The following is a 24,865-nucleotide window of genomic DNA, read 5'->3' on the forward strand; positions in this document are numbered from 1 at the left end:
AATTAAGGGAAATACTTTCTCATTCCGTCCCAAAATATAAGAATCTAGGATTGAATTTGATGTTTCATAGTACAACGCATCTAGATAGACTCCCTGTCATGATACATTGTAATAGAAAACATCTCATTCAATCGTAAGTTATTATATTTGAGACGGAGGAAGTAGATAGGACATAGCCACTGAACAGGAATCCTAGGTTATTATATTTGAGACGGAGGGAGTAGATAGGACATAGCCACTGGAAAGGAAGGGAGATAAAGAGAGCAGGGCAGGCAGGTCGACCTAGGAGATAACTATTTTTTCCTGTACCTATTTTTTTTCAACCATAAATTCATAAATTCTTTCACCAAGAGACCAAGTCATAATGTAAAAAATCATAATAACAAAAAAAATGATATTTTAAATAAGATGCCCGCGCAACTGCGCAGGCTACCTTCCTAGTTTAAAGAAAAAAAAGTCAAACGACTTATAATATAAAATGAAAGGAGTATTAAAAAAAATAGTTGTTTGAATTGAGAAGATATCTTGAAGTATATAAATTTTACGCTAAGAATGTTAAAATTACCCTTCCTTTTAACTTAGGAAAATCTCTAGTTTACATTATCGGATCCCCTAAAATCTTGCACAGGTTCAACTTACACCATAAACTGTTAACATCTTCTACTAGAAGTCTAGAAAACATCATGTAGCTACCAAAACCCTGCAAATCACACCTCGAGCAAGGTTTGGGGATGCTTTTAGCCTTTTAGGTGATTTATTAGCACCTATGCGTGATAACTGCTGAAAGAATATTGTCTGTCCTTACTCCAAAGGTGTGTTTAGTTCACGCTAAAATTGAAAGTTTGATTAAAATTGAAACGATGTGACGGAAAAGTTGGAAGTTTATGTGTGTAGAAAAGTTTTGATGTGATGGAAAAGTTAAAAGTTTAAAAAAAAAGTTTAGAACTGAACTCGGCCCAAGTGGTGTGAATATTGTGTCAAAAAAAAAAGGGAAAAAAAAGAATGACGCGGAGGCAGCCACGAAACCGCTTTAAATGCAATTTACACCAACCAAATATCCATGGTGTAAATTGGACCAGACCAATAATTGTGAAACCAAAAGGAAACCGCTTCGTGCTGCTCTGCGTTTTTTTAAGCAAGTTTAGGCCCTGGTTAGTTCGTGGGGAGTAATCCATTACTCTCTCCCTTTTAGTCCCTAGGAATCCAAATAAGGATAACTAAAAGTGACTAAAAGTGTATATTGAAACTAAAATCCATTAGTCTTTCCATAGAGACTAGGCTGTGTTTGGAGGTGGGTGTTAGGAACCCATCTCCCATACACAGAAAACGGAGCGATCCATTAACACGTGATTAATTAAGTATTAGCTATTTTTTTTTCAAAAATGGATCAATATAAATTTTTTTAACAACTTTTGTATAGAAACTTTTTGCAAAAAACCGTATCATTTAGCAGTTTGAAAAGCATGCACGCGGAAAACGAGAGAAGAGTGTTGAAAACTTGCTCTTGCAAACACACCCTAAAGTGGCAGCCTCTCTCTTCTCTCCCCTCGGTCCATGTGACTTTAGTCCCTTTTAGTTCCTAGATCCAAATAGTAGGGACTAAAAAGTTTAGTCCAAGAACTAATTTTAGTCCAGGGAACTAATTTTATCTTTTTAATATACTAGAAAAAGTGTACGTGTGTTACAACGGAAAAACTAAATCGTGACATATTTTTTATGCAGTATTTGAGCATTGTGAATTGTGAAATTGTCTCACGTGGCTGGTTATTGCATTGCGATCGCTTCATCCTGATTATGAAAATCTCACAAAAAAAACATAATAGGAATATTCCAAATACATAAATAATAGAAATAACATGAAGATATGCCTACATGGTTGTTTATGCAGCAACCTTTGAAAAATAGTCAAGCCATATCATCTCATCCATATCATAATCGGATCAGGAAGAGCATGAAGCCGGTGCTAGCTGCGCTTCTTTCTAAACTAATAAAGAGAGATTTACGTATGCATAGTATTCTAGCACGAATCGATCTGATGACCTGTTCTCTTCTTCTATACATGCAAGCAAAAAATTCGAAACAGACATGTACATGTATTTGAGACTATTTTTATGGTGGTTGAATAGGACACGGATTTGAATTTGGACTACCGTATTCATACGACGCACCAAACAATCAGTAAAAACATCTTCAATTTTTATAATAGTAGAGATGTTTATAAATAGCTTATAGTTTGCTATCTACTGTTTTGTGATTTGTTCGAAATTGTGCTAGTTCCAACCAAAATACACCCAAAATATGTTGACATCACACTTCCCAAGTTGATGCTGTGCCCCCCTTAATCGCTTGAGCTGTAGCCCCCATATGATCCAAGCGTGATGCGTCGACGTCACGAACCAATCTGCAAGGGACATCCAAAGGTGCAGGCTCACGTCCTATCATGAATTTTGCCTTTGTCGTCCTGCAACCATCCAACCCAATCTTCATTTTTCCTTCACCCAACTCTTCACTTATCCCCGTTCTATCATTTTCTTTCATTTCATATAGTATATATCAGTAGAGAGAACAGTAAAAGTTATCTTCATGGAGTAGTACACACCATTTGACATCCTGATTATGTATAGTAATTTGAAACACGGAGATTTCAAGTGGAGTTCCGTAGTCATTTCATTTGAAAATGGTTCGGTTCGGCCAAAATTCGGTGAATGTTTGTTGGGGGCTTGGAGTGACGTTTGCTACTACTGACGGATTTTCAGTAATAGCGGTGATCCGTTTTGTCGGCTACGGTCTGTGATCTTCAGCACGCCACTCGCGCTGCGCCCACCATTATGCATGGCAAAGCCTTCTGCCACGTCGGCGGCGGCGGCGGCGCCGCCGCCGGCGGCGAGGGTGCTGATCGGTGCCAGCGTCAACGTGGCCTTCTTGCTCCTGCTCGCCTTCTTCTTCTTCATCTCGCCACGCGGCGGCTCGCCGCCGGAGGTGGTTTCGTCGTCGAAGGAGGTCGGGATCCGGGGGCGTCGCGATGGCGGCAGCGACGGCGGCGGCGGCGTGTTCCGGGTTGAGAGCTACGGGGAGAGGTGCGAGCACGTCGGCGAGGAGGATGGCCCTGATCGCCGGCGATTCCCGCGTGGCTACGTCGACTACCTGTACCTGTTCGACTGCGTGTTCGGCGAGGAGCGGCGGGTTCTTGGCTACGCCGTGATGGCGGCGTGGCTCGCCGTGCTGTTCTACCTGCTCGGTGACACGGCGGCGGTGTACTTCTGCTCCAGCCTCGAGGGCCTCTCGCGGCTGCTCCGCCTCTCCCCGGCGATCGCCGGCGTGACGCTCCTGTCGCTCGGGAACGGCGCGCCCGACGCGCTCTCCACCATCGCGTCATTCGCCTCCGGCGGGGGAGAGGGGGAGACCACCGCCGTGGGGCTCAACGGCGTGCTGGGGAGCGCGATGCTCGTGTCCTCCGCGGTGCTCGGCGTCATCGGCGTCCGCCTCGGCGCGCGCGGGGTCGCCGTGGACAGGGTGGACTTCTACCGCGACGCGTCTTTCCTCCTCGCCGCCCTCGCCGCCGTGGCCGTCGTCCTCGCCGCCGGCGAGGTGACAATCTGGGGCGCCCTCGCCTTCACCTCCCTCTATGTCGTCTACGTCGTCGCCGTCGCCTTCACCCACAGCCGCGCCCCGAGCAAAGGCCACGGCGCGGAGGCGGACCACACGGCGGACGCCTTCTCCGAGCTCTGCAACGTCGCAGAGACGAAGTTTTACGGCGACCAAGAACCACTCCTCCCCGACACTGCACCGCTACTCAGCTACTACCCCGGCGACGGCGACGGCGACCGAGGCGGCGGCGGCTCCAAGAAGAAGATCAGGAGCGCGTTCTGGTCGGTGTTGCGCGCGCTGGAGCTCCCACTATGGCTTCCACGGCGGCTGACCATCCCGGACGCGAGCAAGGAGCGGTGGAGCAAGCCGGCGGCGGTGACCGCGGTCACCATGGCGCCCGTCCTCCTCTCCCACCTCTGCAGCCGCGCCACCGGCATCACCTCGCCCCTCGCCGTCCTCCTCGGCGTCCTCGCCGGCGCGTCCCTCGGCGCCGTCGCCTTCTTCACCACCTCCCCGGACGCGCCCCCAGCCGACCACCTCGCCGCCTGGCTCGCCGCCGGGTTCGTCATGAGCGTGGCCTGGGCGTACGCCGTGGCGACCGAGCTCCTCGCGCTGCTGGTCTCCGCGGCGCACGTCATGGGCGTCGACTCGGCGGCGCTGGGGCTCACCGTGCTCGCGTGGGGGAACTCCCTGGGCGACCTCGTCGCCAACCTCGCCGTGGCGTCGCGCGGCGGCGGCGGCGGGGGCGCGCAGGTGGCCGTGGCCGGGTGCTACGGCGGGCCGGTGTTCGACGTGCTCGTGGGCCTCGGCGTGTCGATGTTGCTGTCGTCGTGGGCCTCGCATCCGCGGCCCGTGGCAATGCCGGCGGAGGCCGGCCCATTCCAGACGCTGGGCTTCGCCGCCGCGGGGATTTGCTGGGCCGTGGTGGTGATGTCCAGGAGAGGGATGAGGGTGGACAGGACGCTGGGGTTTGGGCTCCTGGCCATTTACTTGTGCTTTCTTTGCATCAACATTTCTCAGGCACTTGGACCGGTATGAACTTTTTTTATTTTTTTTATTCTTTTCATAAGGGGCCCGGTTGGCCACCATTTTGTGTTGGCCCCTCCGCGCATTGCAACGGAAATTTTAAGGGGAATGTTACAGGACGGTATACAGAAGAGAAAAGATATAGTATTATTAGTACACGAGCTTTCAAGAAAAGATATAGACTTTGGAATAATATCGAGTTCGATAACAACTATCGGTGACAATAATACTATAAACATTGACAAAACAATGAGAATAAAAGAGAGAGAGCGTGTGTGTCAGCAAGCGACTAAATAGCCACCTCACATGCATCAATTCCCAACCAACCAACATCATACATTTTTGCAACATCTGAAAAACATGTTCTGAATAAGCATTGCAATGTTATGATGATTCAATTAATTTTGTCCCCTCCGGAATCCACAATGTTCAGACATACCAGGCCCACCGTTAGCTACTTCTCCATCGACGCGTCGGCTTCGTCGATCTCTTGATTTTGTTTCAGGTTTTATTTTCCGCGTTCATCTCGCGATCGGATAAATCGTGCTCCCAAAATTTTGGTGAACCACCGTTCATGTTCAGTCACCTGTCCATATCAAATTATTATCAGTAGTTAGCTGTACCAGCATCCCTTTTATCTCTCTGAATTATTGTCTCGAGTTTAAGCCAAGGAAAAGAACACCTAGATCATCAGGTGGTCCTACTTAAGTGCATACGTGCAAGGCACCTCATGGTGGGAATTAGCCTGGAATGTAGATCTGTAATCTGAAGGAATCCATGTTTCATTGTTCAGAAAACACTGTCGGCGTGGGTTTAAGGAAACAAAAATGGACGTTATAGTTCTGGAATTGTCTCTTCCAAGAAAAAAAAATTGTCGGTGGGCTAATTGCTTGCAAGATACTACTGTAGCAATGCTGATTGTAACATCCATGGTAACTCAAATTGACCCAAAATTTCACTCCCTTGAATCCGTCATCCCTTCCGGTCAAAAAAAAAAAAAAAAAAAGTCAAACCGCGACAAATCTACCCTGAACATCAACAATATGTACTTAGGTTGTGTTATATCTTCTACTTTCTCATTTTTCACATGCACGATTCTTAAATTGTTAAAATGGTGCGTTCTTTAAAAAAGTTATCTATAGGAAATTATTTTTTTAAAAAAATCATATTAATCTATTTTTCAAAATTTATAGCCATACTTAATCATGCACTAATGAGCTATCTCGTTTCACATGCAGGGACGAGAAGTTCCTAACTTCTCCAAAACAAAGGCTTAGGTGTGAGTTCGGAAGGGAGTTTGGGTTTAGAAATTTCCTCATTTCTGTTAACACGCTTTCTAAACTGCTAAACATTGTGTTTTGTGTAAAAGTTTTATATGTAGAAGTTTCTTAAAAAAATCAAACAAACCATTTTCAAATTTTTAAGTAATTAATACTTAATTATTTATGCGCTACTGCTCGCGTGCCATCAAAAGTCCTATCCGAACATCACATCTGAACTCATCCTTACATGCGTTATATTGTCATTAATTCTATGAAATACTCCTCCATTAAAAAATCTCAAGCATGACCAAGGAAACTCATACTCCTCCGATTCATTTAGGGCAATCCCAACCTAAAAACCATCAATTATTTTCCACATTTATCATGTCATATAAAAAAAAGAGTAAAGTGTATAAACGGTCCTTAAACTTATAGAGATGTATCATCTAGATCCCCAAACTCTCAAAACACAAATACAGATCATCGAACTTGTTAAAGTGTGTTATCTACATCCTAAATCGCCACAACCTCTCTAGCATCATACATGGCGCTGATATGACATGCCACACGGGTGTGACGTGACATAATCTTGACTGACAAATGAGACCCACTTGAAAAACTTACTTTTCCTTTTTTTTCTTCTTCTTTCCATTTCTTTTGCTTGTTCTTTTTCTTCTTCTCCCTCTCACTGCAACTGTAGGTCCGCCGCACGGGGTGCTTGGGTCACAGAGAAAGGTAAAGAAAAGAAAAAAAAAGAGGAGAAGAAATAAAGTAAGTGGGTCTCACTTTTCATTCAAGATAATGCCACATCACATCCGTGTGGCATACCACATCAGCGCCATGTAGGACCCTGGAAGGACTGTGGCGCTTTGGAACATTACACATTTTGATAAGTTCTTGGACTTTGATATGTATTTTGAGAGTTTAGAGACCTAAATGACACACCCTACACGTTTAAGGGCTGCATGTGCATTTTACTCTAAAAATAAAAAAACGGTTCGATGTAGAGACTACATAAAATATACCCTTCTAAAAAAATAAAAAAAAAATCATGTCATATAGATGCTATATATAGAAACTACTTCTTCCATTTCACAATGTAAGTCATTCTAGCATTTCCCACATTCATATTATTGTTAATGAATCTAGATAAATATATATGTGTCTAGATTCATTAATATCAATATGAATATGGGAAAAACTAGAATGACTTACATTGTGAAACGGAGGGAGTACATATACAGTAAGTAATTTTTTATTCAAAATAAATCTGCATTCAATGGCCTCTCTTCTCCCCCCTTTTATCCTCCCATCCCCTTATTTTCATTATTGATTTTTATTATAAGGTGGAGGGTAGTGACTGATCCATTTAATCCAGCATGGCCAACTAACATCCCCTTGTTCATTCAAAGCTTTGTATGCATTTTGATTTTTAGGAAAACCTAGGAAATATAGGCTTGAGATTTTTGGATGGAAAGAGTAAATAACTTTTTTTTATAGCGAAAGTACCTCTATCTTGTGGGCTTTACTCCGTATTTTCGAACCATCATCTTGCTGATTTAAACAAGCCAAAAGTAATTTTGTTTAACTAGAGGCTGTACCATTCGTAATTCCACCCAATGTTTCCTTTTAATGGAGAAAATTTCTAAGGATTCTGGAAAAGGAAAAAACAAATCATGTACTATAAAAATAGTTTGGGACATTGGGTAAAAGGTGCTTTTAAAAATACGCATTTTTTGCCCGCTGCTCCGAAGGTGAATGCACCAACCCAAAAAAGGCCAAAAACAGACAGCATCTGGTGCGAAACGTCATCGGCCGCACTCGACCCCCAACATCTCCAAGTGATCAGCAACGCTGAATAATTAAATTATCAGGCACTGATAGAAATAGAAAAATGTTTAAATATGAACAAAGTTAGTGCACGCATCTGTCAGTCACCTTATCATCATGTGACGAGAGCATGTGAAAAAGTGAAATCCAATCGCTGCATACTCCTATGCTGCTATGCACCCGTGATGGATGAGAGATCCAAATCCACCCAAAGGTTACGAAGACCAAGACTACATTGACACGTCCTTCTGCTGCTTTTTTCTGGCAGTGTGTACTGTAACGAAATAAACTGAAACTGCATCATCTCGAAGTTTCAAGATAGTGTTGGACACTCTACCGGTTTGGACACATCGGGTAAAATAAGATAAGCTGTTATAATTAATTGAGTATTAATTATATTAAAAATATTTTTTAAAAAAAAACATATTTCCTCCTACCCAAAATATAACAACTTTTACCCCTCAAGATTTGTCCCAAAATATAATACTTCTCCACCAACATTCTCCTCCCAACCAATCACAAGTCTCCACCGTTCACTTTTCCTACCTACCTACACTACTCAACCAATCACAACCCTCCATCATTCACTTCTATCTACTTTCTTAATAACCATGTACAACACTAAAAATGCTTATATTCTGAGACGGATGTAGCATCGTTTAACCCTTGGAGAAATGTACGCGCAAAAAACGATATACTCCCTCCGTCCAAAAAAAACTCAACCTAGTATTGGATGTAATGTTTCTACTACAACGAATCTAGATGTACTCATGTTCAGATTCGTTGTACTAAAAAAGGTCATATCCAATACTAGGTTGAGTTTTTTTTGGACGGAGGGAGTACCTCTTTCCTCATTATTCTTGAGACGAACCTACATTTTGACCGTAAGTTGCTGAGTTTTTATCATTAACATTCTCTAAAAATAATCAAATTATATATGTGGTCTAAAATTGTATCAGTTGATTTATAATTAAAAGTATTCTAGTAATAGTATCACATATTTTAGTTTTAGTTGCTTTAAAACTAGCTGTTAGAATTCACCTATTCTTAGTCAAAGCTAACAAACTTTTAGCAAACTTTTCATGACGTTAAGAGTGTTTGTAGGTCTTATTTGAGAAGCTCAATTTTGTGAAAAAAACATTTGATGAGTACTCCAGTGTTTGTAGGTCTTATTTGAGAAGCTCAATATAGGGCTGGATACCACCTAGCCAGCTCGATTCATTTGAACTCGTTTCTTTCAAGGGAATTCGTTTGAACTCATTATCTAAAAAGCATAGCTGGTCTTGGCCCATAAGCTAGCTCATTAACACACTTATAGAAAATTTATAATTTCAAATTTATCTTTTCGGAAAGAAAAGACTAAGCGCTAGTTAATAGCACAAGACCAGCTAAATTTCAAGAATGCACATAACTGCTCCTCTAAATTTTAGGCTGTATTATGGAATCTCTCGTGCACGTAAAATGGAACTACTCATTAACATATGATTAATTATGTGTTTACTAATTTTTTGAAAATATAGATTAATATAACCCGTTCTAAAATAAGTGCAGCCGTGGATATTCGTGCCCAACATTTGACCATCCGTCTTATTTGAAAATTTTGTGAAAAAATTAAAAATATTTAGTCACACATAAAGTAATATTCATGTTTTATCATATAATAGCAATAAAAATAATAATCATAAAAAATTTAAATAAGATAAACGGTCAAACTTTAAACGTAAATAGTGTAAAACTATATTTATTTTGAGACAAAGGGATATATAATTTTTTCAAACAATTTTCTATAAAAATATTTAAAAGGACATACGGAGTACTAGTAGTCTGAGATATATGCGCACGGAAAAGTGGTAGGCGAGTTGAAATGGGAGGGGAAGAACGCAGCCGGGTTCCCACTTTTGCGCGTGGGTCCCACCTGTCAGCCGCCCGACCACCGGCCGACAGTGACCTCACTCCAACCCCCACAGCTCTTTACTTATCTCAAGCCCAATCACAACCCACTCCCACCTAGCTCAACCTCACGCTCAAGCTGCATCTCTCTCTCTCTCTCTCTCTCTCTCTCTCTCCTCCAGCTCCGGCGACCATCCTGCCCGCCGCCATTCGCCGGAAGAGCCCACCAGCTGCACCGGCGTGGCATCGTCCACTTGGCGAGAGTGGCGGAGCTAGATCGGCTATCGATATATACATAGGTGGTGGATGCGTGCGTGCGAGGTGGTGAGGGTGAGATGAGGTCTCCGGTGGGCCGCAGGGAGGTGGTGGTCTCCGGCGTCTTCACCGCGCTCCTCGTCCTCTCCATCCTCTCCCTCCCGTCGCTCCTCCTCACCGGCCCGGCGTACAAGAGCTGGCCGTTCTTGGCGGCGGCGAGGGACGACTCCACCACCGGGAGCGGCGGCGGCGCGGGTTACTACCCGGTGTCGTTCGCGTACCTCATCTCGGCGTCGACGGGCGACGCGGCGCGGGCGGCGCGGCTGCTGGCGGCGCTGTACCACCCGGCCAACTGCTACCTGCTCCACCTGGACCGGGAGGCGCCGGCGGAGGAGCACCGGCGGCTGGCGGAGCTGGTGTCCGGGCAGCCCGTGTACGCGCGCGCCGGGAACGTGTGGATCGTGGGGCGCCCCAACCTCGTCACCTACCGCGGCCCGACGATGCTGTCCACGACGCTGCACGCGGTGGCGATGCTGCTCCGGCTCGGCCGCCGGTGGGACTGGTTCGTCAACCTCAGCGCCTCCGACTACCCGCTCGTCACCCAGGACGGTAATTAATTGCCAATCCTTAATCGTAATTACCATCGCTAATAATCGCTACTAGTACCATTTTAGTGTTTGTGGGAAATGCTAAATTAATTATCTGCTGATAATTGCAGATTTGATGGATGTGTTCTCCAGGTTGCCTAGGGATCTCAACTTCATACAGCATACCAGCCATCTTGGCTGGAAGATGTAAGAACTCCAATCGTCACTAACTTGAATTGTTTCATCAGTTTTCAAGATTAGTTTTTAATTGCTTCTTCTTGGTTTCAATTATTCGCATCAATTGGAATAACTTAGTGGCAAATTATCAAGTGCAAACCCCCGATTTCAAATTTCTCTCAAATTTTAAAAGAAGGCCTTGATTTTGATGAGGGGATTGAAATATGCTAGCTCTGCAGAAAGAAGAGGGCGCGGCCGGTGATCCTCGACACGGCGCTGTACGAGGCCGACCGGTCGGAGCTCATCCGTCCGGCGAACCTCACCACCAACCGGCGAAATCTCCCCACCGCCTTCAAGCTCTTCACAGGTACGCGCAAAAACATCTCAACTAAATCAACCTCAATTGCGCTACGAAAACCCCTCACACATTTCCGAGATGACACAGAAAAAAAAACTTGCATACTTCCTCCGTCCCAAAATGCTACAGTCTAGGATGAACAACAAATCTGGATAGAGATTGTAACGCAAGTTTATCCAAATTCATTGTTTTGAGACAAAGATAGTATCATTGTATTGTATTAAGAAGGATGAGAAGATCGTGTACAGAGTACAAACCATAAAACCTCTCGTGCTGGAAAGAACATGCCATTATATGTAGAAAAATGGATGCGTGTCAGCGACTGATTTGGGATGCGTTTTCGTCAACTCTTTTGCTGGTAGGAGAGTGAGTACGGACCGTACATTGCGCCACCGGTTGATCTGTCACACCAAAGACAATGCCATTGACGGTATGGTTGTACAGATTGGTCGTTGGATTTGTGGCTTTGTTTGTTGTTGAAGTAATAGTAAGATGCGTCATTTGATAGGCACGGGTAGTACTCACCTTGGAATCTGGCATACAAAAAGAAAATCTTATCTGAAACCGTATCTAGTCAATGGAGCAGGTACAGGTTGTGGAGTTGTGCTAAGCCAAGCCCCTGCATTATCAATTTATCACTGCATGTACTGGAGATGGTTAAATTAATCTGATAGATCTGAATCAGTGGAGATCGAGGAATGGTTTAGTGTTAGTTTATGCTCTGGAGTTGCCGAATCCAGGCAGGCCAACCAATGTGCTGTGCTGTTGCATTGGCAAAGCAAAAGCAGCTTTTGTTTCGATCTATTGGGACAAAGCTTGATGGAGTACTACTACTCACTTGCTTCCGTATTCCCAAAAACTCACTTGCTTCCAAGAAACGGCTGGGATATAGAAAATTTTGGAAACTATGAACTTTTACAAGAGTTAGTTTAATTTATGCAGCATCTCTATTTCAAAGGAGGCCCAATGTGTTCACCTTCGTCCATGTCCGACCATTTTTCATTTTTCAGCTAGCAATATAGAGAAATTTGTGAAAACAAATTACTGGTAGGTTTTGTTATGAGTGGAACTGGGTCAAATCGAGATGTATTTGATAGGACAGTGGTAAGGGGTGTGTGGTTTTAAGCTTGAGGTTCTGTATTCAATCCTTAACACGTTCACAAAATCTTCTAAAAATGTTTTAGAGGGGCGTCTCTCCCTCCGAATCTTTTTTTTTTTTTTTTTTTTTGGAATTGGGTCGAATCTCTGCCTATCGAACAAGCATTTTGACTATAGATGGGAGATGCAGGTTCAGCGTGGACGATGATGTCGCGGCAGTTCGCCGAGTACTTCACCGTCGGCTACGACGACAACCTGCCGCGGACGCTGCTGCTCTACTACACCAACTTCGTCTCCTCGCCGGAGTTCTACTTCCAGACGCTGGCCTGCAACTCCCGGCGGTTCAGGAACACCACGGTGAACCACGACCTGCACTTCATCCGGTGGGACAGCCCGCCCAAGCAGCACCCGCTCTACCTCGGCCCCAGGGACTACCGCCGGATGCTGCTCAGCGCCGCGCCCTTCGCCAGGAAGTTCAGGGAGGACGACCCCGTCCTGGACAGGATCGACCGGGACATCCTCCGCCGCGACGGCGCCGCCCCGGGCCGGGCTTTCGCCTACGGCGGGTGGTGCTCCGAGGGGGGCGTCAGGCTGTGCTCCAACCCGCAGGAGGCCGGGAGGAAGGGCATGATAAAGGCCGGTGCAGGGTCCAGGAGGCTCAGGGCCATGCTCAACAAGATGATGAATGCGAGAAATTTCAGGAGGCAGCAGTGTAGGTGAAACTAGAGGCATTTTTATATACAGTCTAATTCTGATGATCAGTGTGTGTGTTCATGTATATAATAGAGGAGAAATCGAATTACAGGAAGAATTTGAGGCAGTTTTGGTTGTCTGGAGGGAGGTTAAAAGTAGAGTGACAGTGTAATCTCACAGAAATAAGAACATGGGGGTCATTAGTAAGGTTGTAAAAAAATTGACAGGATTAACGTTCAGCTTGTGCCTTGGTTGGTTCTTCTTCCATAGGGCTATTGCTGAGGTTGGCGCATTTTTTACTGTGGGAATGACATGATACTACTGTTGGATTAAACCTGTATGCTTGAATTTCGGGAGCCAGTTTGTCTGCATTTTGAAAGAGAAAAGATTGCATCATTTGTTCTCCAACACCATTTATTTGCTCAGTTACAAAAGCCCTTATAGAGTTATACTGCTATACTATGTGCTGAAAGTAATATGCCACCATGTAAATCTTTTCTAGTATGGTACTTTCTGTTGTTGCAAAATTAACTTTTTTGGGGGTGTTTAGATCCACCGGCAATTTTTTTTACTCCGTCACATCGAACGTTTGAACACATGTACGAAGTATTAAATATTGACAAAAAAAACTAATTATATTGTTTGCGTGTAAATTACGAGAAGAATCTTTTAAGCCTAATTATGCCTAATCTGACAATGTGATGCTACAGTAAACATTTACTAATGACGGATTAATTAGGCTTAATAAATTAGTCTCGCAGTTTACATGCGGATTATGTAATTTGTTTTTTTATTAGTCTACGTTTAATACTTCAAATGTGTATCCGTATATCTGATGTGACCCGGCAATTTTTTTTGCCGGTGGAACTAAACACATCCTTTGTAAGTTTTTCGGATCGGCATTGAAGTAAAACCCTGACCAAATTTTATTAAGAGCCTGTTTAGATCCCACTCTAAAATTTTACCCCTGTCACATCGAACGTTTGAACACCTGCATAAAATATTAAATATAGGCTAAAAATAACTAATTGCGTAGAGAGAGTAGGTGAAAATTTTGAAGTGTGTGTGGGAGGGAATAGCATTTTTTGTGCGGTTCAGTTAGGATGTCCGCCTGCGAAAATAAACTCTTTTTTTTGTGTGCGGTTCACTTAAGAGGACCGCACGAAAAATCAATTTTTCCGTGCGGTCCTCTTAAATGGACCGCACGGGAAAATAAGCCAATTTTCCTGTTACCGTCCGCACACAATGTAAAAGGGTCCCTGTCCAGGAAAATCATTTGCGTAGCAGCGTCGATGCTGTTGCCTACACCAACGTTGCCCAATGGATGATGGCAGGGTTAAGAAAATGGGAGCCCATATTCCAGGGTGACAAACTTCTAGTGTGATGCCTGTACCATGTCCATAAACTTTGAAAGGACCATTTTTTTTTATTTTCTAGAAACAAAAGTTATTTGTTTGACGGTCTAAAATTACCCTGTATCGACTGTGCATTACTTCTTGATTAAAGCTTTGAGAAAGCAAAAATGATCATAGCTAGGTGAGATGAAACTCTGAAGCTTAAGCCAATATTGTATTCCAAATGTGTGATGGCACACTTGTTTTTTTAGCCAAAACATTCTCTTAATCTTGTGCATTTTGAAGGAAATTGAAATCTACAAGTAATGCGAGGAGATCTACAGATGGTGGTACCAAATTACCAATCATGAGCGGACGCAATGGATATTACGTGTATTCGTGGGAATACCCAAAAATTTCAGAAAAAAGGATATTTGATATATGTAGGATATGCAGTGATGAATCTAGAAAAAAAAAACCACTGGGATTCTACACATACTATATAATTATCTAATTATTAACTAAAATATACAAATTAATATGACATAAAATAGCTCGAATCGAATAATTTACGTGTGGTCTTAGGACTAGAATGAACGTAGGAATGCCGCTGGATATGCATATATTCATTGTGTCTCAAACTTCATTTTACCTTTTTTTTCCCGAGAATATAGGGTGTGTTTGGTTACCGGCCACACTTTGCCACAACGAAGGTTAGATAAGTTGTGACAGACATAAAAGTGTGGTGAACAAATTAGTAGTCATAAAATATACAAAGTTGATAAGAAAAAGTTAAGTCTGACATGTGGGACCAGTGGCGGATCCATTGTTGGGGCTAGTTGGTGGGCCAGCCCCACCTCCAATCCATGCATCTAGTTAGCTACTAGAAAATTACCGTACTGGTTGGCACGCTAATAAATTTATAGCCATGTGTGTATATATTACCATATGTATTACTATAAGATATTGATTTCTACCAAAGCAATTGCTGTCAGTTCTTTAGAAATATAAGATATCAACATGGTAATAGTATTTGTCTTAACTGTATTTTCAACATTATATGAAAATTCTTGGTGGTACTTGCTTATGTACTTGTAATTTTGCTTATGTTTTCTTTATCTTCAATTAAACCTGTAGTAGATTGTATTTGAAGATTTTTGATACTAAGATTATTGCTACTACTTCTTTGGTGCTTTTAATTTCACTATTTACTGTTTTATTTTCTATAAATATAGGATGTTACTATCATGAAGTTACTTACCTCGATTTTGATTTAATATGAAGTAATTGCATTTACGAAAAAAATTATCATGGGTTAGAAATCCTAATATTTTTCCCTTTTCTTTCCCTTCATTTTTTATTTATTCAGTTTTCTATTGCTCCATCCAGCCATAAATATTTGGCCAAACATCTGTAACTTGGCCACTAATAACTTCTTGTAGCTTATAGGCTTGGTTCTTTCCCAACTTTCCCAACTCTCCTCACTCGTTTTCCGCGTGCACGCTTTTCAAACTGCTAAATGGTGTATGTTTTTGCAAAAAGTTTATATACGAAAGTTACTTTAAAAAACCATATTAATCTATTTTTTTTAAAAAAATCAAATACTTAATTAATCATAAGAAAATGTGTCACTCCGTTTTCCATGCGAAGGGAATGTTTTCCCAACTCCCTATCAAATACAAGAAAATAATATGTATATATATATATATATATATATATATATATATATATAAAGTTAATTGGAAAAGTACTATCATAATCTTATAAACTCAAACTGAAAATTCTTATTTAAATATTAAAAAAATTATCATTGGGAGTACTTATTTTTCTTTTTTATAATTCTCTATAGTTCTCTATTCGCCAAGCATGCACACGCCTCGTATACCAAGAGAGATTTTCTTGATGGGAGTTTGATACGTGAGAAACAATCTACTGCAGTTCTTTTATTATTTTTCATGCGACTGTTATATGGCACGTCAGGCCCATGCGTGTATGCAAGGCCTGGCTGAATGCTAGGCGCTCCCATAGCGCAACGCAGTGTTCTTTTTTTTCTTTTCTTGATCTCTCTCTTGATGCATGTATATTCGCCTGTTTTTTTGCGTGGAGACCGTTCTGTGAATAGGGACTTGCCACGTGGCTCATCCCTTTGGCGATTAATTTGCAGAGAATTCATGTTATAAGATTAGCAATTATAATTAATCATTAATTAGTGAAAAATTGGCCGGCAGCAAGGCAAGCTACTTTACAGCCAAGGCCAAACTGGCAAATACAGACATATTTTGTTTATAGATCACTCTGAGTAGACCATGAAGTACCTATTTATTAATAAATAGATTTGTTTAGATATTTTATATATCCACAGCAGGTTGAAATATAGAGAGAAGTGTGTTCTTATTCATTCGTGCATTTGAGTATTTGGGTTATATTTACAAAATATTTTTATTGATATAGTTCTTGTTCGTCTCAATCATACTGAGTTTTTCACAGCCCCAGCTCATTTTGCATCCTGGATTCGCCACTGTGTGGGACATGTTATTAGAAAAGTATGGAACCAAACATATGCCTAACAAACTGTGGCAACAAAAAAAAGTGGCGTGGCAAAGTGTGGTCAGGAACCAACCACACTCTGCTACTCTTAGGCTCCTGGCTCGGAAGGCTATGTTCTTTTTGGGAGGTTAGAAACCCTTCCTCCCAACATGCAAAACGGAGCAACAGATTAGCGTATGAGTGTTGTTTCAGTGTAACTACATACCACTTAAAAGTAAATTTCATCGCATGTAGATGCTTCTCGCATGCCCCTAGGTTGTTGTTTCGAAGTCAGCGCATCAGTTCAGCCTAATTATGTGCATCTATTTGGCCATTTGGCTCAAACTTGTGTGTCTATTCGGCCCGACATGTGGCTAAGAGCAAGTTTTATAATGGAGATGACTACTACGTCCAATTTAGCCGTATCATCTACTCATTGATTAAGAGGCAACATGTACAACAATTTACCTCCAACACATAAACCCTAATAATTTTTTCGTTGATTCACTCTCACACTATTTCACTTTGCTCTTAGAGTTTGTGTAGAGGTTGCCTCTTACATAACCAACTACGAGGAGACAACCAGTCTAAGGGGGTGACTCATCCTCTCTCCTCACTTTTCTCCTCCATCTCATCACCTAATACTATGTGATATTTTTATATGTAGCACTAAGGCTAGGTTCTTCCTCTTATTTCCCAACTCACCTTTCTTTTATTTCGTACGCACGTTTTTTAAACTTGCTAAACGGTATTTTTTGCAAAAATTTTATATAGGAAAGTTGTTTTAAAAAATCATATTAATTTATTTTTCAAGTTTTTTAGGCTAAAACTTAATTAATTTCGCTCTTATCGCTTGCTTTGTTTTCCGTGTGAGGAGGTAACCTTGCCTCCCGAACTCACGTGACAACCTGCTCTAAATTCAGCCCAAAGGTGAGTCTAAATTTGGCCCGTATATTCACGTAAACTGGGCCACGTGGGTCAAATATCAGCCCATCCAATATCCTAATTGGAACTATTTGAGGCCTAGGAAAAATCCGTGGCACGTCTAATATTCAAATTTCTGGGCCGAAATATATTCCACCATCACTTGTTCTTCCCTAAATCTGAGCTGTCTGATTAAATACATAAATAGTCGCTATACAATATATGCAGATCTTGACATACTGCAATTATCTTATCTCCTTTTTTTTTATACAATAGAAATACAGTAACTCAATTGTGAGAACATTTATTATTTACAGGTGATGGTAAAACTGTCAAAACTGACTGTAGAAAGACACAAAAAATTCTAAGCAGTTACACAATGTGCTGTGCTTCTGCTGCTGCCACTGTTGTTATGCTTTTGCTCGAATTCTTGCTCAAAACACGCTGGGCTACACATGAAGACCATTTCTGTGAGATGATCTCTGAGAGCTTCAAGACTTTTGATAGTTCATTGAAGATTGGAACTGTGAAATTTGTCAAAGGGAAAATCAACGGAAGCTGTACAAGTTAATCGCCATGTACAGATGAACAACCCCCACAGTGATCTATGCAGGTGAAATCCGTTGATAGGCTACCCCTGTCAGTGAGCTGTACTTCCTCCCATAGAAGACGTATATGATGGCACCAACCGCTAGCCACATCGAAACACGAATCCACGTATGAATCCTGCGAACGATGAATCAAAGGGTGTGAGTACGTGTGATATCAGATATGATGATATCCAGATCGTTTTCAGAAGTTGTTAATCTCACAACTCACAAGTATAGGTTTAGATAGTTCATTCTATTTTAATCTATCCAGATCATCTGTTTACAGTGTATTGTGAATTGAATAATGGTGATTTTGGTTTCATGATTTTGCAAATCTACTAGATAATATAATAGGAGACGGTGCAAGCTTCAAGATGCAAAGTAAATCAGAGCAAAAGCTAATCTTGAACCCAAGTTGCTCACCCAAGGTTCATAAGCAGGTATACGTTGATGAGGATGCAACATACTGGAAGTATAGGAACAAATGGGCACATAAAACCTGGGGAACAAAGGAGACAATTTGATGTTATTTGTAAACTGTATAGATCAGAAGTTACATAAATTTTGTCAATTTCGTAGTAGTATAATGGCCATAGTCTTTGTACCTCCGGTTTGTCTTAAAGAGCTCTTGTCTTGCCCAATGAACCAGAGTGCAATGGTAGCACTAACCAAAAGCAAACTACCAAAGGCACCTGCAATGGATCGCAAAAATCTACAGAAAGGAAACAGATCAAATGAGTGGGTGTCAAGAGCAAGTCAAAAAAATTTGCAGTGGGTGGTTTCATTTTCACTTACAACGGAAAAAAGGAGAAAGAAACTGAAGAAACAATGGTGACAACCCCAAGAAAAATTAGTATAATGCATGCTATGGCTTTCTGTCGCCTTATCTTGTTGGCTTCATTGGCAGTAGGTATGTCTTGAACTGAACGCATTAAGAAGGGGGAAAAATCAGAAAGTTAGTAACTATGAGGCTGTTATACAAAGTATTTTGAAAGTGATGAACTAATGACAACAGATAATACATTAATATCATGCAAAGGCAATTGAGAAGTGGGATTACAACCATAAAACAAAACAATATTAAAGAGGAGTTATCTTTTTTATCAAAGTATCAAACACCTTATCTCAAAAAAAAAAGTATCAAACACCTAATTTATGTTAGTAGAGGCAATCTGGTAAAGGCAAACAGGAAGCATAAGAACTAAATCAGGCATGTGCAGTACTTTTGATGTTTAATTAGATACTTCCTCCGTATTTTAATGTATGACGCCATTGACTTTTTGACCAACGTTTGACCATTCGTCTTGTTTTGTTCTGGGAAGATTGTTGGCTGCAGGGCACTTCAATTTGGTCGCTGGCGCCGGCAGTATGGGCGGCTGTCCCAGGCCGCTTGCGGGGCAAGCGCACGGTGGCTGAGCCGCTGCACGACAGGAGATGGATTCACGATATCTCTTCGGCATTGGGGGTGCAAGCGATCCTTGAGTACTTCAAATTTTGGGCGCTCCTTCGATCAGTGCAGCTGTCAGAGGAGCCGGACAGGCTTTCTTGGCATTGGGAGAACTCGGGGCAGTACTCCTCCCGCTTGGCTTATCGTGTTCTCTTCTTTGGAAGAACTCACTTCCAACACAAGCCAATCTGGAAGTCTTACGCCCCTCCTCGATGTCGTTACTTCCTTTGGCTGGTCGCTCTCAACCGATGCTGGACGGTGGACCACCTTCGAAGTTGAGGCTTGTCGCACCCGGATCGCTGCCCCCTCTGCGATCAATGCGATGAAACGATTGATCATCTCTTGGTCGCATGCCCAGAGTCCCGGCAGCTTTGGTGGATTGCTCTTAGCGCTATTGATCATTCTGAATGTCTACCACTCAACGAGCAGTCCTTCCATACTTGGTTGTGTGACAGTCGCAAAAGGATGATTAAGGATCATCGCCGAGGGTTCAACACAATTGCGACACTGGTAGCGTGGACAATCTGGAAGGAAAGAAACAATCGGGTCTTCAACTAGAAGAGCAGGCCTTGGATGGAGATAGCTAGGGCTATGACAGGGGAAGCGGACCTTTGGCGGATGACTAGATCAGCCATACCGGCCATGGTAGTCCATTCGTTTGTACATGGGTCGCCAAATCCTTCGGGAGATTAGGCTTTTGTTTTTCTTTCCCCCTCCTGTACCCTGTCCCCTTCACTTTTAATTTTTCCGGCCCGCTCTGTACATACATTTATTCCTCTTAATACAAAAATGTGCGTCTCGCGTATTCCCTAAAACCATTCATCTTATTTAAATTTTTTGTGCAAATATAAAAGTATTTATGTCATACTTAAAGAACATTTGATGATAAATCAAGTCACAATAAAATAAATGATAATTATATAAATTTTTTAAATAAAACAAATGGTAAAGCATTTGTCAAAAAGTCAACAGCGTCATACATTAAAATACGGAGAGAGTAATTCATTTGTCAATAATGATTTTTATCTTGCCACTACTGTTAAGTAAAATCAACTCAAGGTATACAAATCACTAGTATTTTCATTACCGTTGCCCAAAAGATCCTCCGAATTTTCCTCATCTGGTTCTGAATACCCAGAGTCTGAAGTTAGTGATTCAGATGAACCTGGAAGAGCCACTTTCGTTGCTATCTCATTTGGAGGAGCATATCGCACTATTAAAACAGAAATGGCAACCATAGTAAATGCCAATAGTGTGCCCACGCTTACCTGAACAAACAATCAAGAAATTATTACTACCTGGAGTAGCTCTCCACTCAGCAAAGCTACCGTTTTACATGGCAAGTAACATATTACCATCCCTGCCAATTCTGAGACGTCCATGAAAAGAGCCAGGATAGCAGCACATATCCCTGACAATATTGTGCTCAAGGTTGGGATTTGGGTCGTTGGATCAACAGCTGAAAAGAGTGGTGGAAGCAATCCATCTCTTGCCATAGCCATCACAATTCTTGGCTAGCCAAAAGGCATTGGAAGTAATTAGTCAGTTTTTTTCCTGGTGTAATTTGGATGATCATCTATCATATATAAACATGAGATGGTTTTTTAAAAAATAAGCTAACGTTAAGAAGCTTAACTTATTACATTTTCTAGTCAAGCTATCAGTTATGTATCCTGTAGGATGAGAAAGGAATTCAACTGGGAAGGAGATATACAGATGCTTTAGTTTCTCAATTCACGTAGACACATACCTGAGGGAGAATAGCACCTATCAAGGATGCTATAAGAGCAAAAACAGCCCCAGTGGAAATAATGTACCTACATAATAACAGAGATAATTACATGGATGCTTAACACTAACATATATACAGCATGAGATGATAATCTCCTTAATAGTCAAGCAATTCGATTTAAATATATATATCTAGTACTTACACTGCCCATTGCATTCCATATTTAGCAAAAGCAGATGAAATAGGAGTGTTAGGATCCAATGCATAATATGGCACCAAGCCAACAATAACAATAGAAACCATCATGTAGAGGAAGCAGCACAAGGACAAGGTCAGACACATTCCCCATGGAAGATCACGTTGGGGATTCTTCACCTGCAAAGTACCTTGGCAAATAAAGATAATTGCGTAACTGCAGATTTATAATGGCCTTCCCTGAAGTACCAGACTCTGGATAGAGTTAACACCAAATAGGAACATAACTAATTGAGTAATTATCATAAAATCGCAATATCTTTGGTAAACAAAATAAAACACATGTACATATCAAGCGACCATTCTAGCAGAGCAGTTCTTTTACATACATTTCACGAAAATAGACTTGCATGGCTATTGTATTGACAGGTCGGATCCACTGGATAGTCTCACAAGCTTATCCGTTTTAGTAAATGAAACAAGTAAGCTTGTGAGACCACCAAGTGGACCCAGACGTAGTTTAGTGAAACATTATGCAAAAGGAAGTATGGTTCTTGTGATGGTTTTACCACAAATTTTGCAGTTTTGTGAAATTTGCTCAAAACAAATTAATTAATAAATAGCAGAATAAAAGCCAACCTCTTCAGCTGTGCTAGCAACTGCATCAAAGCCAATATAGGCAAAGAAGAGGGTTGCTGATCCAGATAGAACACCAGCCACACCTTTAGGGAAGTAACTACATACCAACCAAGCAAATATCAGAGCTATATGCATATGGAATTCTTATTGAAAATGTGAAGCACAAGTCTTAGCTTTACCCTTGTTCATCATTATAGCCACTCCAGCCATTCTGGAATGCTAAGTATCCACCAGCACAAATGACGAACAGCATAACTATAACATTTGCAATGGTGATGATGCCTTCCACAAATGAACTCTGAGAGGACATGGTTCATACTTCAGTACTACAGAATTGTAAGTAGTAGGTAATTCATGGACTTCAAGCTATGCATAGATATCGAACAGCACAATTTACCTCCTTAATTCCCAGGCAAAGTAATGCAGTAACTATCAATACAAGAATAGCAGCACAAGGATCAAGCGGGGTTTCAAGCCATTTAACATGTATTTGTGTTAGGAAAAAGGGAAGCTTCTCATGGCCACCAAAAAATAGAGCCTGAAAAAAAATAGAAAAACAGTAAGTACTTATCTATTCATACATCTGAAGAGAGCTTTATAGGGAGTATTACCAAGTTCGGAGATATGCCACGAGCCACTGATGACCCACCAATTGTGTACTCCAGAATCAGAGCCCAACCAATCAACCAAGCGACACTGATCATAATTTGTCAACAAGAAGTAGAAGAGAAAATTTAAGTGAAAATATATAGGACAAAGGCTAAGTATAAGAGAATGAGGGGGCAGTAGTAGTACAGTTGTATTCTACCTTTCTCCAATGCAAATGTATGAGTAGTGATAGGCACTTCCCGCCGATGGAAAACGGCAAGAGAGCTCTGCATAGCACAATGCTGAAAGAGCAGCTGCTATGCCAGCTATCAGAAAGGAAAGGGTCAAGGCTGGTCCTGCATGCTCACGAGCCACAGTTCCTACCAGGACATAGATGCCGGCACCAATCGTTGAGCCAACACCTGTCGAACATCGCAATAACTCAGTGAGACATGACATATCATAAGTTCCTAAAAGTACAAGTCAATGCAAGAACAAAAATAACTTCTATGGCTAATGTGATTGAAAGCCTGAAACTCTGAAACCAAGAACCTATGTCAGAGCTCCTCCATGACAATTAGAACTACCAGATGGTACACATCTGAGATATCTTGGTAATCTTGTGTTTCATTGCTATATAAGTAATCGGACAGCGAGAAGTCAATACTCCGATCAAACTAGTAATCTTACTATCTATCTGAGTAGACATTCTCACATTCATATGATTTGCCAATTGCCAGTTGACACCAACGCAGCATGCCATTAGGCACTAGGCACAAACTGAAGGATGAGAGATACTAGTAGATTCTAAGAATGCATTACACATTGTATTATCTTGAAGCAATCCAGAACCCAACCAAACAGATTCAGAGTTCCTCCAAGACCAACTCCTAATAATCTATACTCTTCTTAAACACCAAGTATAATATTTTTTTTATTTACCATCTAATTCATCATGTTTTCTACTAACTACCCCATATACTTTTATGCTATAAAATAATCCATCTACATATATGATTCTATCATATTTCACCTGAACAATAGAACATCTCCAGGTACAAAATTGTCCCAAAAACCTCACTATTAAATTGTTTTAATCCGTAGCAAAGCACGGGCTAGTAGTAACAATACTCCAAAGATGAACTGCTGCTACAACTAATTAAAAGAAACACACGCCTCATTTCTTCTAGGGTGTTCTACGCAGGATGAAAACGAAGAGGCGGAGATTAGAACAAGGCGACGCGGGATACCGATGGCGATGAGGTCAGGAACGGACAGCGCCTTGGCGAGGTGCCGCCCTTTGCCCCCACCGGCCGGCGCCCCCGCCGCCGAGGACTCGGCGCGGTCGGCGGCGGAGCACGCCGGCTTCCTCCGCACCAGGCACTGCAAGTCCTGCAGCGAGAGGCGGGTCGCGATGGCCGAGCCCGACGCCTGCAAATCCTGCCACGAGAGGCGCCTCGCCATGGCCGAGGGACGACGAGTGGCTGAGGGGAGGGGACCGAGGGAGGAGAGATCAAGAACTCGTTGTTTTGGTAGGCAGTTGACTTTTCTCGATAATTAAAACAACAACTAGCCGGAAAAGTCGGTCGTTGACTTTTATGTGTCGGTGTTGGGAAACACTTCTACGGTTTAGCGAGATAGTAGTGGTAAAATTCCATTAATTTCTACTGCTCCCGATTTAATGTGAAGCAAATCATCACTATTTTTTATATAAAAAATATTTTGACGGTGCATATAATCTTTTTTTCGAAAGCATTTTCTAGTTCATTAATTTCTACTGCTCCCAATTTAATCTGAGGCAAATCGTCACTGTTTTTTTATAAAAAAGATATTTTGACGGGTGCACATAATCTTTTCTTCGAAAGCCTTCTCTAGCAAAAGTTTTTTTTTTTACATTAATCTTGCAAAGAATAATCTCAATCCTTCGATTTAATTATATGAGAGTTACATAAAATCGCATTGAGTTATACTTATAATGTTTTTAATGTTTGATGTGGTTAATTTATCTTATTAAAAAATTATACGAATACGCACAAGTATATCATTCTTAAAATACTTTTTATCATAAAAAATAATTGTCTAGTATTTTTTAAGAATAAATCGATAAGCAGAGCGGTAAAAGTTAA

The 24,865-nt window shown here is 41.7% G+C and overlaps 3 protein-coding genes across 3 annotated transcripts; 2 read left to right on the plus strand and 1 right to left on the minus strand.

The window, feature by feature from the left end:
• Nucleotides 1-2,583: 2,583 nt before the first annotated feature.
• On the plus strand, nt 2,584-4,935 carry LOC127752552 (cation/calcium exchanger 1-like). Its single transcript, XM_052277962.1, has one exon. The coding sequence runs from the start codon at nt 2,833-2,835 to the stop codon at nt 4,624-4,626; it is 1,794 nt and encodes a 597-aa protein (XP_052133922.1). The 5' UTR covers nt 2,584-2,832; the 3' UTR covers nt 4,627-4,935.
• A 4,787-nt stretch (nt 4,936-9,722) lies between these two features.
• On the plus strand, nt 9,723-13,056 carry LOC127752553 (beta-glucuronosyltransferase GlcAT14A-like). The gene is made up of 4 exons (XM_052277963.1): nt 9,723-10,460; nt 10,570-10,645; nt 10,855-10,982; nt 12,262-13,056. Exons 1-4 carry the CDS (start codon nt 9,932-9,934, stop codon nt 12,789-12,791), a joined length of 1,263 nt encoding a protein of 420 aa, XP_052133923.1. The 5' UTR covers nt 9,723-9,931; the 3' UTR covers nt 12,792-13,056.
• Nucleotides 13,057-17,785: 4,729 nt separating this feature from the next.
• On the minus strand, nt 17,786-24,257 carry LOC127753365 (cationic amino acid transporter 3, mitochondrial-like). Its single transcript, XM_052278840.1, has 14 exons — nt 23,990-24,257; nt 22,960-23,161; nt 22,763-22,847; nt 22,549-22,689; nt 22,331-22,449; nt 22,152-22,248; nt 21,520-21,692; nt 21,336-21,402; nt 20,941-21,099; nt 20,673-20,853; nt 18,934-19,060; nt 18,744-18,850; nt 18,562-18,637; nt 17,786-18,274 (listed from the first exon to the last, which is right to left on the minus strand). Exons 1-14 carry the CDS (start codon nt 24,201-24,203, stop codon nt 18,154-18,156), a joined length of 1,869 nt encoding a protein of 622 aa, XP_052134800.1. The 5' UTR covers nt 24,204-24,257; the 3' UTR covers nt 17,786-18,153.
• Nucleotides 24,258-24,865: the final 608 nt, after the last annotated feature.

The sequence above is a fragment of the Oryza glaberrima genome, chromosome 10 (assembly GCF_000147395.1).
Source record: "Oryza glaberrima chromosome 10, OglaRS2, whole genome shotgun sequence".
In the NCBI taxonomy this organism is placed as follows: domain Eukaryota; kingdom Viridiplantae; phylum Streptophyta; class Magnoliopsida; order Poales; family Poaceae; genus Oryza; species Oryza glaberrima.